At 46.3% G+C, this 12533-nt stretch overlaps 1 protein-coding gene across 2 annotated transcripts in view; it reads left to right on the forward strand.

Moving 5' to 3' along the window:
• Positions 1-12533, forward strand: part of ASCC3 (activating signal cointegrator 1 complex subunit 3) — a 108209-nt gene that overhangs the window by 5083 nt on the left and 90593 nt on the right. The window contains exons 4-11 of one of the 2 annotated variants that reach the window (XM_078877367.1): positions 75-337; positions 2314-2646; positions 5062-5179; positions 5912-6113; positions 8024-8162; positions 8963-9088; positions 9710-9913; positions 12207-12347. In XM_078877367.1, the coding sequence (XP_078733493.1) occupies positions 75-337; positions 2314-2646; positions 5062-5179; positions 5912-6113; positions 8024-8162; positions 8963-9088; positions 9710-9913; positions 12207-12347 (1526 nt within the window). The remainder of the gene's footprint in view (positions 1-74; positions 338-2313; positions 2647-5061; positions 5180-5911; positions 6114-8023; positions 8163-8962; positions 9089-9709; positions 9914-12206; positions 12348-12533) is intronic. The other variant, XM_078877368.1, reaches the window with a different exon arrangement.

Below are 12533 nucleotides of genomic sequence, written 5' to 3' on the forward strand. Positions count from 1 at the left end.
CCCCAGTACGTCAAGCCAGCGTGCGATTTTGTTTGCTCATTTATTTATTCCCCCCCGCCCGCCCCACACCGAAGTTGGCAGCGAGGAGGACACCGAGTCGGTGGAGTGCGCTGCCGCATTCCTCTTCGAGACTTTTGCTCCAGGCGAGGAGGAGGAGGAGGAGCGGGGAGGAGCGAGTGCCGCCCGCCAGGAGCGAGCGAGCCGTCTGCGCGGCGCGCTGGGTCCCGTGCCCTCCGGCGCCGCTCGCGACGCCAGCGACGTCGTCGCTCGGATCGTGTCCCGGCTGCCCGAGCCCTCGCGCCTCTCCGAGCTCTCCTTGCCCAGCAAGGAGGAGCAGGTAAGAATGTGCCCCCCTGTAAGTTGTCTCCACCGTTCTGTCAAGGTGTTAAATATCTCAGTGTATCACGTAGGCTTTCGAGACCAATATTTTCCACAATAGAAACATTTGGGTTAGAGCTCGTAAATATAAATGTGTTGTTAAACCTGCCACCATCTGACACAGCCAATTTGGTAAGCTTTACATCATTAGACCGCCTTTGCCAGTACCAAAATATAATAATGATGTCGATGCTTACCCCGAGCCCTCAATACTTTGATAGTGCGTTGTCTTTGAGCTGTACGCCTTTTGGCGTCATCTGGTCAAGCACCAATTGGGTCGAGGCTCAAAAGAAAGCTGTCTCTGGTGTGGACCAATCAGTTTCAAGGACAATGCATATATTATCAGAGTGTGTTTTTTTTTCCATTTTTTCTGCAAGTATTGTGGTTAATGCAGACATGAATCCTCGTAAAAAGGTTTCAGTTTTGTTGCCAGAAAAAAAGGGGAAAAACCCTGTTATTATTGGTAAGCTTTGTCACTTAAACAAAACATGCCAATTCGTTACCAGTTAAGCATACTGGTCTGTTGGAGAGTAAAATCAGCAGGCGGACAGCCAACTCTGGCTGTCCGTCTGATGATGCTCGTTGTAATTACTGGTGAAACGTCATACTCTAATTGTAAATGTGGATTTTAGTCTCCAACACAGCGGTGTGCTAAACTAGTAACACATTTAATTTTGCCTTAAAACTTTCGTGACTGCAGAAATGCATATTATTTGGTTCTTTTGGTAAAGTCATTTAGATAGAAAAAAAAAATGTTTGTCTAAATTTTAAAAATTAATTAGTATTATTATATTTTCTATCTATGTGACTTTATCAGAAGAACCGAAGAATAGTAACGAATTGGCATGTTTTGTTTACTTGACAAACCTGACTAATTGGCTCTGTCGGGTGGTGGAAGGTTTAACGACACATATATTTTACGCGATCTAACCCGAAAACTCATTATTAAATACCTTACCAAGTATATGGGATTTCGAGAGTTCGATCTTGACCCTGACGCCTGTATATTTGGAGTTGGCATGTTCCCCCCGTGGTCGCGTGGATTTTTCTCCAGATCCTCCGTTTTTTTGCTCCACATTCATGAACATTTTCCACGTGATAAAAGCAAAATCTGGCAAAATCAAAAATAGTTTCATAGTTTAATAAGCATTTGAGTTGGCCTGCTTGGTTGGCATCGGCCCTGGATTAAACATTTCCATGCTCTTCTCCATTGGTTGGCATGGGCCCTGGTGCGAGGAATACAACGATGCCGCCAACCCCTGTCCAATTTGCCATCGTCGTCTTAGCCCCCGGCGCCCGAGCCGGGCTCAGGGGCGATCTGCACACTTATGGACGAATGAAGCTGCAATTGGGTGAAAACTGTGAATCATGGGAACGTTTAAACATTTGTGGAGCAGTTGCATTGGGACAAAAAATGCTCTTCGCTTTCACTTACGAATCTAGCTGACAAGAGCATGACAAATATGCAGTTTTTTTTGCTTTAGTTTGCTTGCTTAAACAAATGCTGGTGGCTAACGGTGCTACCTATACTGCACCACAACAATGCATTTTGGAGTTTGTATCTACAATTTTCTTCACCGTCTCCCGTTATCACTGTTGGCACCCGGTGGAAAATCGACCTGTTATCGGTTATTGAATGTGATTGTTTCCACACTTATCTCTTCATCTACTTATCCACCATCGGCACCCGCTTGGACACGCACGTGATTGAGCATCGCTGCCGCTCAAGTGTGGTTTGTTTCTGGTTGCGCTGTGCGTTCAAAAACTTTCGCCACGCGCCGCTGCGGGAATCTTCCGGAGTTGAATGTATGATCATCTTGCGGAGTTGAACCAACTCAACTAGTCTAATTCAGCTCATGTGTAGAAATGCTCTACGCACCGGCGATTAAATCGTCGGTTTTTTTTCTTTCCCGTTTTTCTTTTTTTTCTTATCAGGACGACGATGGCAACACCTGCGCTCCGTTTGGGCAGAACATCCCCTTCTCCTCCGACGGCTTCGTCCTGGAGCCCGCCGACAAACTCATCGCCCGGAGGCACCTCGATCCGCCAAACCAGCTGAGCCTCGACTACTCGCGCTTCGTGAAGGCAGCGGGCGGCAGGGAGGAGGGGGCGGCGGGCCAGGCCAGCTGCGTGGACGGCGGGTGGCTGCGCAGCCAGGTGGAGGAGTTCGTGGCCGCTGGCGGCTCGAGCTTGCCGTCCGCCGAGCTCTGCTCGAGCCTCTTCGAGGCGCTCATTTCGGACAAGAGCGACAACGCGCTTCAGAACGAGGTATGCCCCCCCCCCCACTCCGAAAGACGGGGATGTAGGGGATAGGGATTCAACACTGATCAAGGGAACTTTGGAGATCTGACAACAACAAAAATTCTAGATTTTTCAAGAACAATTTTCAGATCATCTCTGCGGTTTGGGGTCATTTACATGATGTACTAATTTAAAATGTGTCGGGAAGTGACCCAATGCCGCGTGATGCCATTTTTGGCGTCGCAAAAAGCGACGTCACGTACGTTTTTCATATGAATTCAAAATAAAGTAAATCATTTAAGAATTCTGATCATTGGAAAATGTTGTGCCTCGGCCTGATTTTTTTTTATTAATCCCAAAATTGGAAATGCATTAATTGTTTGCAGGGTAATTTGGAACCTCGAGGCTGTTAGGATCAAGTTCATTGTCAGAATTAGCCGCGTTACGCTCAGATTTTAATTGGATTTTAGTTGATTGTCTCAGACCGGTCATCAATGACTCCACCAAAAGAATCCATTCTCATTAAATTCCAGGATGTTGTACAACAAACGTTGGTGTCGGTGCAAGTGAGAAATTGCTGCTGCCTCCTGCTGTGTGTAAGAGAGGTCCTTTGAAAGAATGTCGGTGGTAGTTCTGTGATATCCGCTTCTCACAGAGGTGTTCTGTAGCATGAAGGGATTATACTGCCTTATGAGAGATCGGTATTGGATCATTGTTTTTTAACCAGACTCTGGCAGGCACAATTTGAATAGAATCGGTGGGGGCGGTGGTTTTTCCCCCAAAAATAGGAATGCAGAAAGTGCTGCAAATTAGATGTTTAACTTTGAATCATTGATTGATTGAAACGTGCCACCACTTGAGCGTGCTCTGCACGAACGGCTGCACTAACGATTGCGCAACACCATTAGCCCGGAGAAAGTAAACCTCCCACTCCCGAGCGACTCCGCGGTGGCACGGCGCGCCGTCCCAAGGCTCATTTAGAGTGCGGCAAACGTCTTTTAACTCCACGAACCCCAGTGAAACGGTGATTATGGTTTTAATCAGCGGGAAAGCCAGCTGCCTTTAACGACGCTGCGCGCATTCTTTTTTTAAAAAGGTACAATTACCAGTAACTTTGCAAACTTTCCTCCGCCGGGGGGCTCCATATGTTTTTCCGGTCGTTGAGCTCATCGCCTTGAAGCTTCTCTACCCCATTACCCTTTCCTTCCCCTTGAGTAGCGCATTCATTGTGGAACTGCACTCTCTTAGGAGCAATATTTATGTTCTGTTCGGATACTTTCGGGAGGAAAGTTAGAGCAAGCATTGTGCAAGTCTGCTGAATTAAAAACTTGGGTTAGAGACTTTTACAGAGCGTTAAGTGTGTCCTGTTGGGTGAGAGAAACCACCACTTTCGAAGGGCCTCTTATTATTGAATTGGGTCAGTTGCATCATCTTCCAGGTCAGTGCCCTGATGTGGGAACCCACAGCAGGAGTTCCGTGTTATCTTTTTAAAGGGCATTTTTGTTAGATGTAAACAAATTATTTTTCATCTAACATGTCAGGTCTTTATGGAAATTTGTAATATTCCTGCCTTGTGTGTTTATACATTTACAACGTTATCCTTTTTTTTATTTTTTTCTGAAGTTTATTTTAACCAAGTCATTAATGTCCTTGCACACATTAAATATGCATACATATGCAATCTTCCATTTTTACAGAAGTTCCCGTTTTGTGGGGTAGAGTGTGTGTACTCCCATCTCTTTATGTGTATCTGGTCAGCGTAGAAGGGTAGGCTGGAGTGCCTTCTGGAGGGACACTCTAAAACTCTCCTACCTGGAAAGTCCTTCCATCAGTAGTGGCATGAGCAAGTCATCTCAGGGCTGCCTCTTTGTAATTTTCCATGCGATGATCATCCTTCGAGCAGAGCACGTGCGGAAGTGCAGGGTCCCTCTTGTGCATTCACAGTTTTCTAATACAGGATGATGCACTGGTGTATTCGGGACTTCTCAATGGGCGTGTCTTCATCTCAGGACACGACGCCGATGGGCACGTTTCAAATGCAATCGTAGACAAAGACAACAAAAATGTGACGACAATTTAAACCATTTGCGATTAGGCCTTTCCCTTTCTGATGACGTATGTGTACGTGCAAGCCATCAGTTTTTCTTCTGATTCCATATTTTAGTTTGTTTAGTTTTTCTTCCGATCTCGTTCTGATGTCATACTTCATCGGAAGCTAAATGACTTTATTGGTGTCTTTAAAAACAACGACGCTATGCCTCTCTAAATAAAATTTCGAGATTCAGTGGTGAATGGGACCCACCCGGCAACTTACAGACGTATCTGAACAGGAAAGGGTTAAGTTACAGCAAGCGACTAAACTCCAGCAAGCCACGCGGCTGCATATTCCGTTTTGATGTTGACATTTTGATGTGTTTTCCACCGCACTGTGTGTCTTCCCAGCTGTTCGAGTTGCTGGGAGTGGGCGGGTTTGACTTCATCACAAAGCTACTGCAGCAGAGGAAGAAGATTGTGGACTGTGCCATGGAGCCCGTGGATGAGGGTCCTCCGGTTAATCGTGGTGAGATCACCTCTATTCACTCACCCCCACAGCGATTGAGATTGTAGACTGGTGTTCTGAGTGAATCTGTGGGTGTCAGAATGTTAAACCTGCACCGCTGAGATCCGTGCATTCAAATCCGGACAGGAGCCCGTAATTAAACCAGGGCTGTCGACTGAAAAGAGCTGACAGCGTCAGAATGGTTACGAATGAGTTGCACACAAAATTTGGTTCTGCATTGAAATTTGTGTTTGTAGATCTGATAATTAACAATATATATCTATATCGGTTTGGCTCTCCTGCGGTGAACATTACTGCCAGTGGCAGAGCAGATAAGAAAGTTTTGTCGCTTATTGTGTTCAGCAGAGGTCCTTCATGTAATTTCTGCATCTGTGGGCCGTTTTCGAACACGCAGGAGTTGCACTGCTGTGCGAGAGATCCAAATGGTTGGTTCATCTCTTGCGGCGACACTCTTGGCACAATCGGCTTGGGAAAGACCTTCAGTAGCAGATTGGCCACAGCTGATGATGATGGCATCGAGTTTCATACTCTCTTGCGCTGAACTCGTAGGCGACTTGAGTGACTATGTATGTGCGTATGTTGATCTTCTTTCGCGCGGTACATAGCCGACCGCGCTAATCAGGAGTGCGGGGGAAGAACAACAAACAAAACACAAAAAGCATTTCTAAAGAAATTCGTTTTCGATCTAGACTTAGAGGCCGCCACCCCCCACCCGTGTCTTTGTGCGCTCAGGTCCGGCCGGAGGAACGGGAGCCCCCGTCGGCCCCAGCGTCGCCCGCCAGGTGACCGTGCAGTCGGAGACGGAGCGGCTGTTGGGGAAAGCGGCGCGCCGCGAGGAGAAGCGCAGCCTCAAGCGAGATCGTCGCAACGGCGATGACGACACCACCGCCACCGGTGTCAACGGATTCGATCCCCTGGCCCTGCGGCTCCAGAGGTGCATGAAGACGCAATGGTTACAGAGCTCTGGGATTTAGAAGAATATTTATTTAATCTTAATTTTTGGAGCTTTCGTGACTGCAGGAATTATTCTTTGGTTCTTTTGGTTAAGTCACGTCTAAAGATAAAATTCATTATTTTTTTTTCATTCATTATTTTATCTTTAGACGTGACTTAACCGAAAGAACCAAAGAATAATTCCTGCAGTCACGAAAGCTCCAAAAATTAAGATTGAACCACTTCTACGGGGAAGTTTTAAGCTTATCTTTTTTCTCTCTCTGGCTATTTGTTCTCTCTGCCTGTGTCCTCTCTTTGGAATTTTCACACTTAAATTCTAACTTAGCAATCTTTGAAATACGTAAACAACCAGGCTATGCGTTAATTGTGTGTTGACCGACTCTCTGTGTTGCATTACATCACATTTCGATATTTTGCGAGGTTATTTAATTTTAGTGTGTCTTTCTCCTAATTTTCAAGCTTGCGTGCCGTGCCACGTCGTCATCTTACTTGCGCAGCAGCAACACGTTGCCGTCCACTCATTGATATGCTAATTTTCTCTGCCCCCTCCCTCTCTCCGTCCCCGCCCCCCCTCCCTAAATTTAAGGGACCGTCACAGAAACGACCCCTCTCTCTGTGCCGATATGTGTCCTCTCTCTGTGTGTCCTTGTGATGTCTGTCTGCTTGTATGTCTGTCTATAGTTTTCTAGTTAGATTTTTGTTGCTATTTCTCTTATGCCTGATGATGATTGCTTGTGTTGCAATCGAAACGTCACTATTATTTTAATTCATCATTTTATCTTTAGACGTGACTTAACCGAAAGAACCAAAGAAGAATATTTATTTATCCTGGAGGAATCCAACGAGTGTTATAAAGCACCTCTTTCACAGATATAACAAGGTCACGTGCCCAGTGGTCGTGGGTTGCCTTGGGCTGTCCCATCATTTTCACGTGATCGTCACTTCCAGCACCCGTAATTTTCCGCATTGTAATCATCGTCGTGATTGTTTTATTATCACGAATTGTCGTCATCACGGTTGTCATTTTCAGCATCGTGATTGTCGTAAAAATAATAGTTGTCACTATCTTCAATGTTGTTATCATCATCATTGCCATCGTGAGCGTGATCGCAAATTTTCAACTTCACCATTGTCAACATCATCTTGATCAAAGTGCCATACACAAATTGGTTACTAAACTGCTTTGAACATGCGAAAATTCTTCACTGTAATTGGGGTCCACTCGGTGAATGTGCATGAGATTAAGAATAATATCCATGTACTGCATGTGAAAAGGTTGGCTTTTTGGCGATTTGTAGAAAACTGACGATTATACCGCCACACACATACAAACACTGCACTGAGTGTGACCCTTCAATCGTTCAGGGCGGATAAGTACGTATGTTTAACTTCTTTCGCACCGTACATAGCCAACTCTGCTAAGCAGAGGTGTCGGGGAAGGACAACAAATTAAATACAAAAAGCAGTTCTAAAATTACTTTTCAATCTATATTTAAAAGTGCATTGCTCCAGTAGCTTCCTAATATCAGAAGGAAGAGCGTTCCAGACGGCCGCAGAAGCGCATCTAAAAGCGCGTGATGCGGTGACCGTCTTTGTTCGATGGCTAGCCATGAAAATGTATCGATTTTAAAATGTTATTTTAAAGATTTTCTGATATACGCACGCATACCTGATATGACTTAGAATAGTGCTCCAGTGGCAGCAGGACATCGCCTCTTGTATGTGTGTATGTTGAACTTCTTTCGCACAAACGTAGCCAACCGTGCTAATCGGAGGTGCGGAGGCTAGGACAACAAATTAAACAGACTACGCAGTTCTCAACATATGAGTTTTCAATATATACGATAAAAAATAAACTAAATCTTGGCACGGGTGCAATGCGTGTGGCAGGGAGGAGGCCCTTCTGAACGCTCAGATCGCACCGATACTCCTGCCCCGGGCTCAGTGGACCGAGCCAGAGAGATTCCCCAACGTGTACGACGCCTACGCGGACGCGCGCAAGACGTCGGCCTTTGTCGGAGGCTCCAAGGTACGGGGAGACGCGCATTTTGAGCGTTCGTGGAGATCGCAGTCTTAAAGTATCGTCAAATAACCAGCGTGCCCCGCGCAGTGTCGGATGACCATAATACAAATTATAATTTCGATTTAAAGCTTTCGTGACTGCAGGGATTCATCTTCTTGGTTCTTTCGGTAAAGTCACGTAGAAGGGAAATAATAAAATAATAAAAATAAAACATAATAAAATAATTCTCACGATGTTTCGGCCACAACGCAAGCAGCCGATCTGTTCTTCACCTGAGGACGGCTGCTTGCGTTGTGGCCGAAACGTCGTGAGAATTATTTTATGATGTTTTATTTTTATTATTTTATTATTTCCCTTCTACATGACTTTACCGAAAGAACCAAGAAGACAAATTATAATAATAATCATCTCTGCATTTATACGGAGCTTGAACGACTCGGCAACTGAAAGCACCACGCATCACATCTCAGAACATTCCAAGGGGACTCCCAGTGGCAGCAGCCCCCGCGCAGCACAAGACGACTCATCCAACAGTTGATAGACAAAATGGCTGTACATGTGCATTACGTATGACTATTTGTAATTGGTCTACTCTACGTATGAGGGGTTCCAGTGTAACTGAATTCATTAGTACCACTACAATTAACACTGAAATGTGGTGCTGTTGGGATAGTCCCTCGCCCCCCCTCCCCCCCGTCATATGAATGTGGAATTTCCACCGATGGAGATTCAGAAATAACGTGAGTTGAAGCTTATTCGTCACGCTGGCCTGCCCGGGTTCCTTTTCTCTGCGCACGTTGACACAGATGCTTCTGCCAGAAGGCTTCTCGGTGCAGAACAACAAGATGTACGAAGAGATGAGCATCCCACCCACTCCACCACTGCCCATCGGAATTGCAGAGAAGCCGGTTTTCATCCGCGACCTCGATGAGGTGGGATACTTTGTGATCGCAAACACAACAACAACAACTGCCATTCGCCACTAAGTGGCGGTGACATCACCACGACGCTTGTGCCAGGCCATGTGCAACTTGAGGCCACGTGAAGTGTCGAACGCCCGCTGGCAGGAGGTCATGGGGCAGACCCAGGTGCCACGGGTCGTCTGACTGAGATGATGTTACAACTACATTCATAGAACCACATCCAGTCTTTGTATCCTTGGCTGTCTAAGCAATGCTTTTGACCGTATCACCCAGAATGCACCTGATCTCATGGGTAATTATAATTATTTCTTACACAACCCATCAGGATAGCATAATTTCGGCACCGTTTATTGAAGACGAGAAAACTCACAACCGTTTTTAGCGCGAAGTGTCTCATCAGCAGAGTCCGGCTCGCTTGAATCGGTGCTGGTAAACTGCCGATCTTACAGGCGATCACCCCTCTCCTTACAGCATCAGCTGTTGAAAGCTAAGCAGATCACGACGAAACGTCACCTCGTATATTTTTTGTTTACTTTCAGGGCAGCGCTGTTGACGAACGTGTTTTTAGGTTTTTGCGAATAATCCGCTCGTTCACTCGCTCCCTCTCTCGCTCACGTCTCCACCTCGTAGATCGGACAGCTGGCCTTCAGCGGCACTCAGAAGCTGAACCGCGTGCAGTCACTGGTGTTCGAGACAGCGTACCACACCAACGAGAACTTGCTTATTTGCGCCCCCACGGGCGCTGGCAAGACCAACGTGGCCATGCTGACTGTGCTGAGAGAAGTCCGGCAGCACGTGGGACCTGGTGGGCTCCTCAACAGCGGAGACTTCAAGGTGAGACCCCTGGCTGCGGCGATGGCGCCACTGGTGCGTGGTGCGGATTTCGATGGCGGGGCTCAAAAGTGCATTTAGCCTGGCGCAAAGGGGCGGGCTGGGTTTGACGTCGCTCTCATTTCATGGCAAATGGCGGCTTTTGTTGTGGATGGTGGTGGTAGTGGTTAGTGATGATGGTAATGTTGATAATGTAGGTGGTAGTGGCAGGTGATCATTGGTGCGTATAATGTTGCTGTCGTGTGTTGTTAATTTGTTGTGGCGGTCGTGGTTGTAAATTCACGCATGTTGAACTTCTTTCGCACCATACGTAGCCCACGGTGCTAATCGGGATTGGTGGTGAAGAGGAAGGTGGTGATAGTGATTATGATGGTGCTGATCATGATGGCAGAGGTGATGAAGCCTATGATGGTGATGATGGAGATTAAGATGATAATGGCTCTGCCAATGCCATTGCTGATGCATTGCTGTTGATGGCGATGACTTCGCTGATGATGGTCATGATCATGATCATGATTACGGTGATCTTGCTGCTCACGTCAATGGCTTGTGTTGGTTTTAGTGATCACCACGGTGGTAATGTCAACCGTGGTGGACGTGACATTGACAAGTACTGGCAGGAGTAGTGATTAGGATAGGAGTGGTTGTTGGCCAGAGTTATCATTAAAAATTTTCCTTTTAAAAACAAACATTTGGTTTCAATCGCAGCTACACACGATGCAGGAATCCTTAGGTAGACTCTACTGAAATTCAGACAGTTACATCTTTTATTCGTTGAGAAGGCACGCTCACTTTTCATTACGTGTCTGCAATGTGGGACCACATGAGCCCTCTTTGAAGCCCGCTTGTACGTTTTGTGATATGTTAAAACACCGCACGTTTTGCAAATTCCCACCATTGGATGTGACCTGTGGAATATTTGATGCGGAGCGCACGGCTGGTGCAATGAACAGGGAATTGTACGATCCAGCTTACACGGCATAAAAAAAAAAACTGCACGCACGAAACAACACATCTGTATAATTTAACACAACGTGAAATCTCTCTTTCGCGTGCTATAAATTATTTCTGTCGGGTCGCTCTTTATTTTTTCCTTGGCACCCATACAGCTTTGCCGCGGTTTTTGCCCACATCTGGTTTGATTTGCCCTGCCACCACGACGTTAAACACAGTGTGCACGCAAAGTGACGTCGCTTTGGAGGGGATGCATCAAATATGCATTACCTCTCACTGTGGGTTGCCGTGTTAGTGTCACCCCCACGTGTATGCATCTATATTATTTTATTTCTCTGCCGGCAAAGCTGGAGGTCGTACCTTTATATCAGTGGTTCTTAACCTTTACTGCAGCCTTGCACCCATTTGGTTCTCAATTGGTAAAAAAAAAATGTACAATAATAAATACTTAGGGTTTGATGAAACAAAGTAGTTGTATCTTCTTTGTTCTTTCGGTAAAGTCACGTAGAAGGGAAATAATAAAATAATAAAAATTAAACATAAGACGCTGTCTTTCCAACAGACCTGTTCTTCACCTGAGGACGGCTGCTTGCGTTGTGGCCGAAACGTCGTGATAATTATTTTATTATGTTTTATTTTTATTATTTTATTATTTCCCTTCTACGTGACTTTACCGAAAGAACCAAGAAGATGAATCCCTGCAGTCACGAAAGCTTTAAATCGAAAAAGAAAGTACTTGTACTTACGTGTCCGTAAGGGCATCTCGCACCCCCAGGGGGTGCGTGGACCCCAGGTTAAGAACCAGTGATTTAGATAAACGTATGGCATGCCTCTCTGGCCCAACAGCAGGTACGGGAAATGCAACTTCAGTTAGTTAGTTTTGGTAGAACTAGACAACAACAACACAAAGTTTGCGCGTGTCTCTTCACGTGTAGCTATGTACATGCGTGTAAGAGAGGAGTTGAAGTAGGTCGACTCAGCCTCAAATGAGTACCTGGTGTCGTATGTAAACATCGCCACTGACGAGACAAAGGCGACCTGGGGTGGTGCTGGCCACCCACCCCCTCATGTGCTGTACCGGTCTTCATAGGTGCTCGCTAACAGCACTTGCCTCATTATGGGGGATCTTTGTCTTTGTAAGATAGGAGAGCAGTGTTATTGTAGTTAGCACACTACGCTATGAACCTGGCGACCTGCGCGTCGTCTTTGTTGCGTGCACTTGCATGCTATGCCATGCGAGTATGCGGTTGTGCGTGCGCGTGTCTGCATATGCATTCCCCTGTTGTGCTGTTCCTACGTACATACTTATGTACGTGCGCTTGCTTGTGTGCGCCGTCTACAGATCGTGTACGTGGCCCCCATGAAGGCTCTCGCGGCCGAGATGACGAGCAACTTCGGCAAGCGCCTCCAGCCGCTTGGCATCGCGGTGCGAGAGCTCACGGGAGACATGCAGCTCACCAAGGGGGAGATCTTACGCACTCAGGTTTGTTAGCTTGCGTGTCGTCGGCGTTGCCGGTTGAGTAACACCCGGGGGATGTGCTTCAGCTCCATTGGTAGAACGGCAAGATTCCTGCAGTGAGACATGAATTTATATACTTTCCGCACCTTGTGATTCAGTTGAATTGAGTTGTGAATTTAAAAAAATCACAATCTGGGTCAATTCGCCACC

Source organism: Lampetra fluviatilis, chromosome 47 (assembly GCF_964198595.1).
Source record: "Lampetra fluviatilis chromosome 47, kcLamFluv1.1, whole genome shotgun sequence".
NCBI lineage: Eukaryota > Metazoa > Chordata > Hyperoartia > Petromyzontiformes > Petromyzontidae > Lampetra > Lampetra fluviatilis.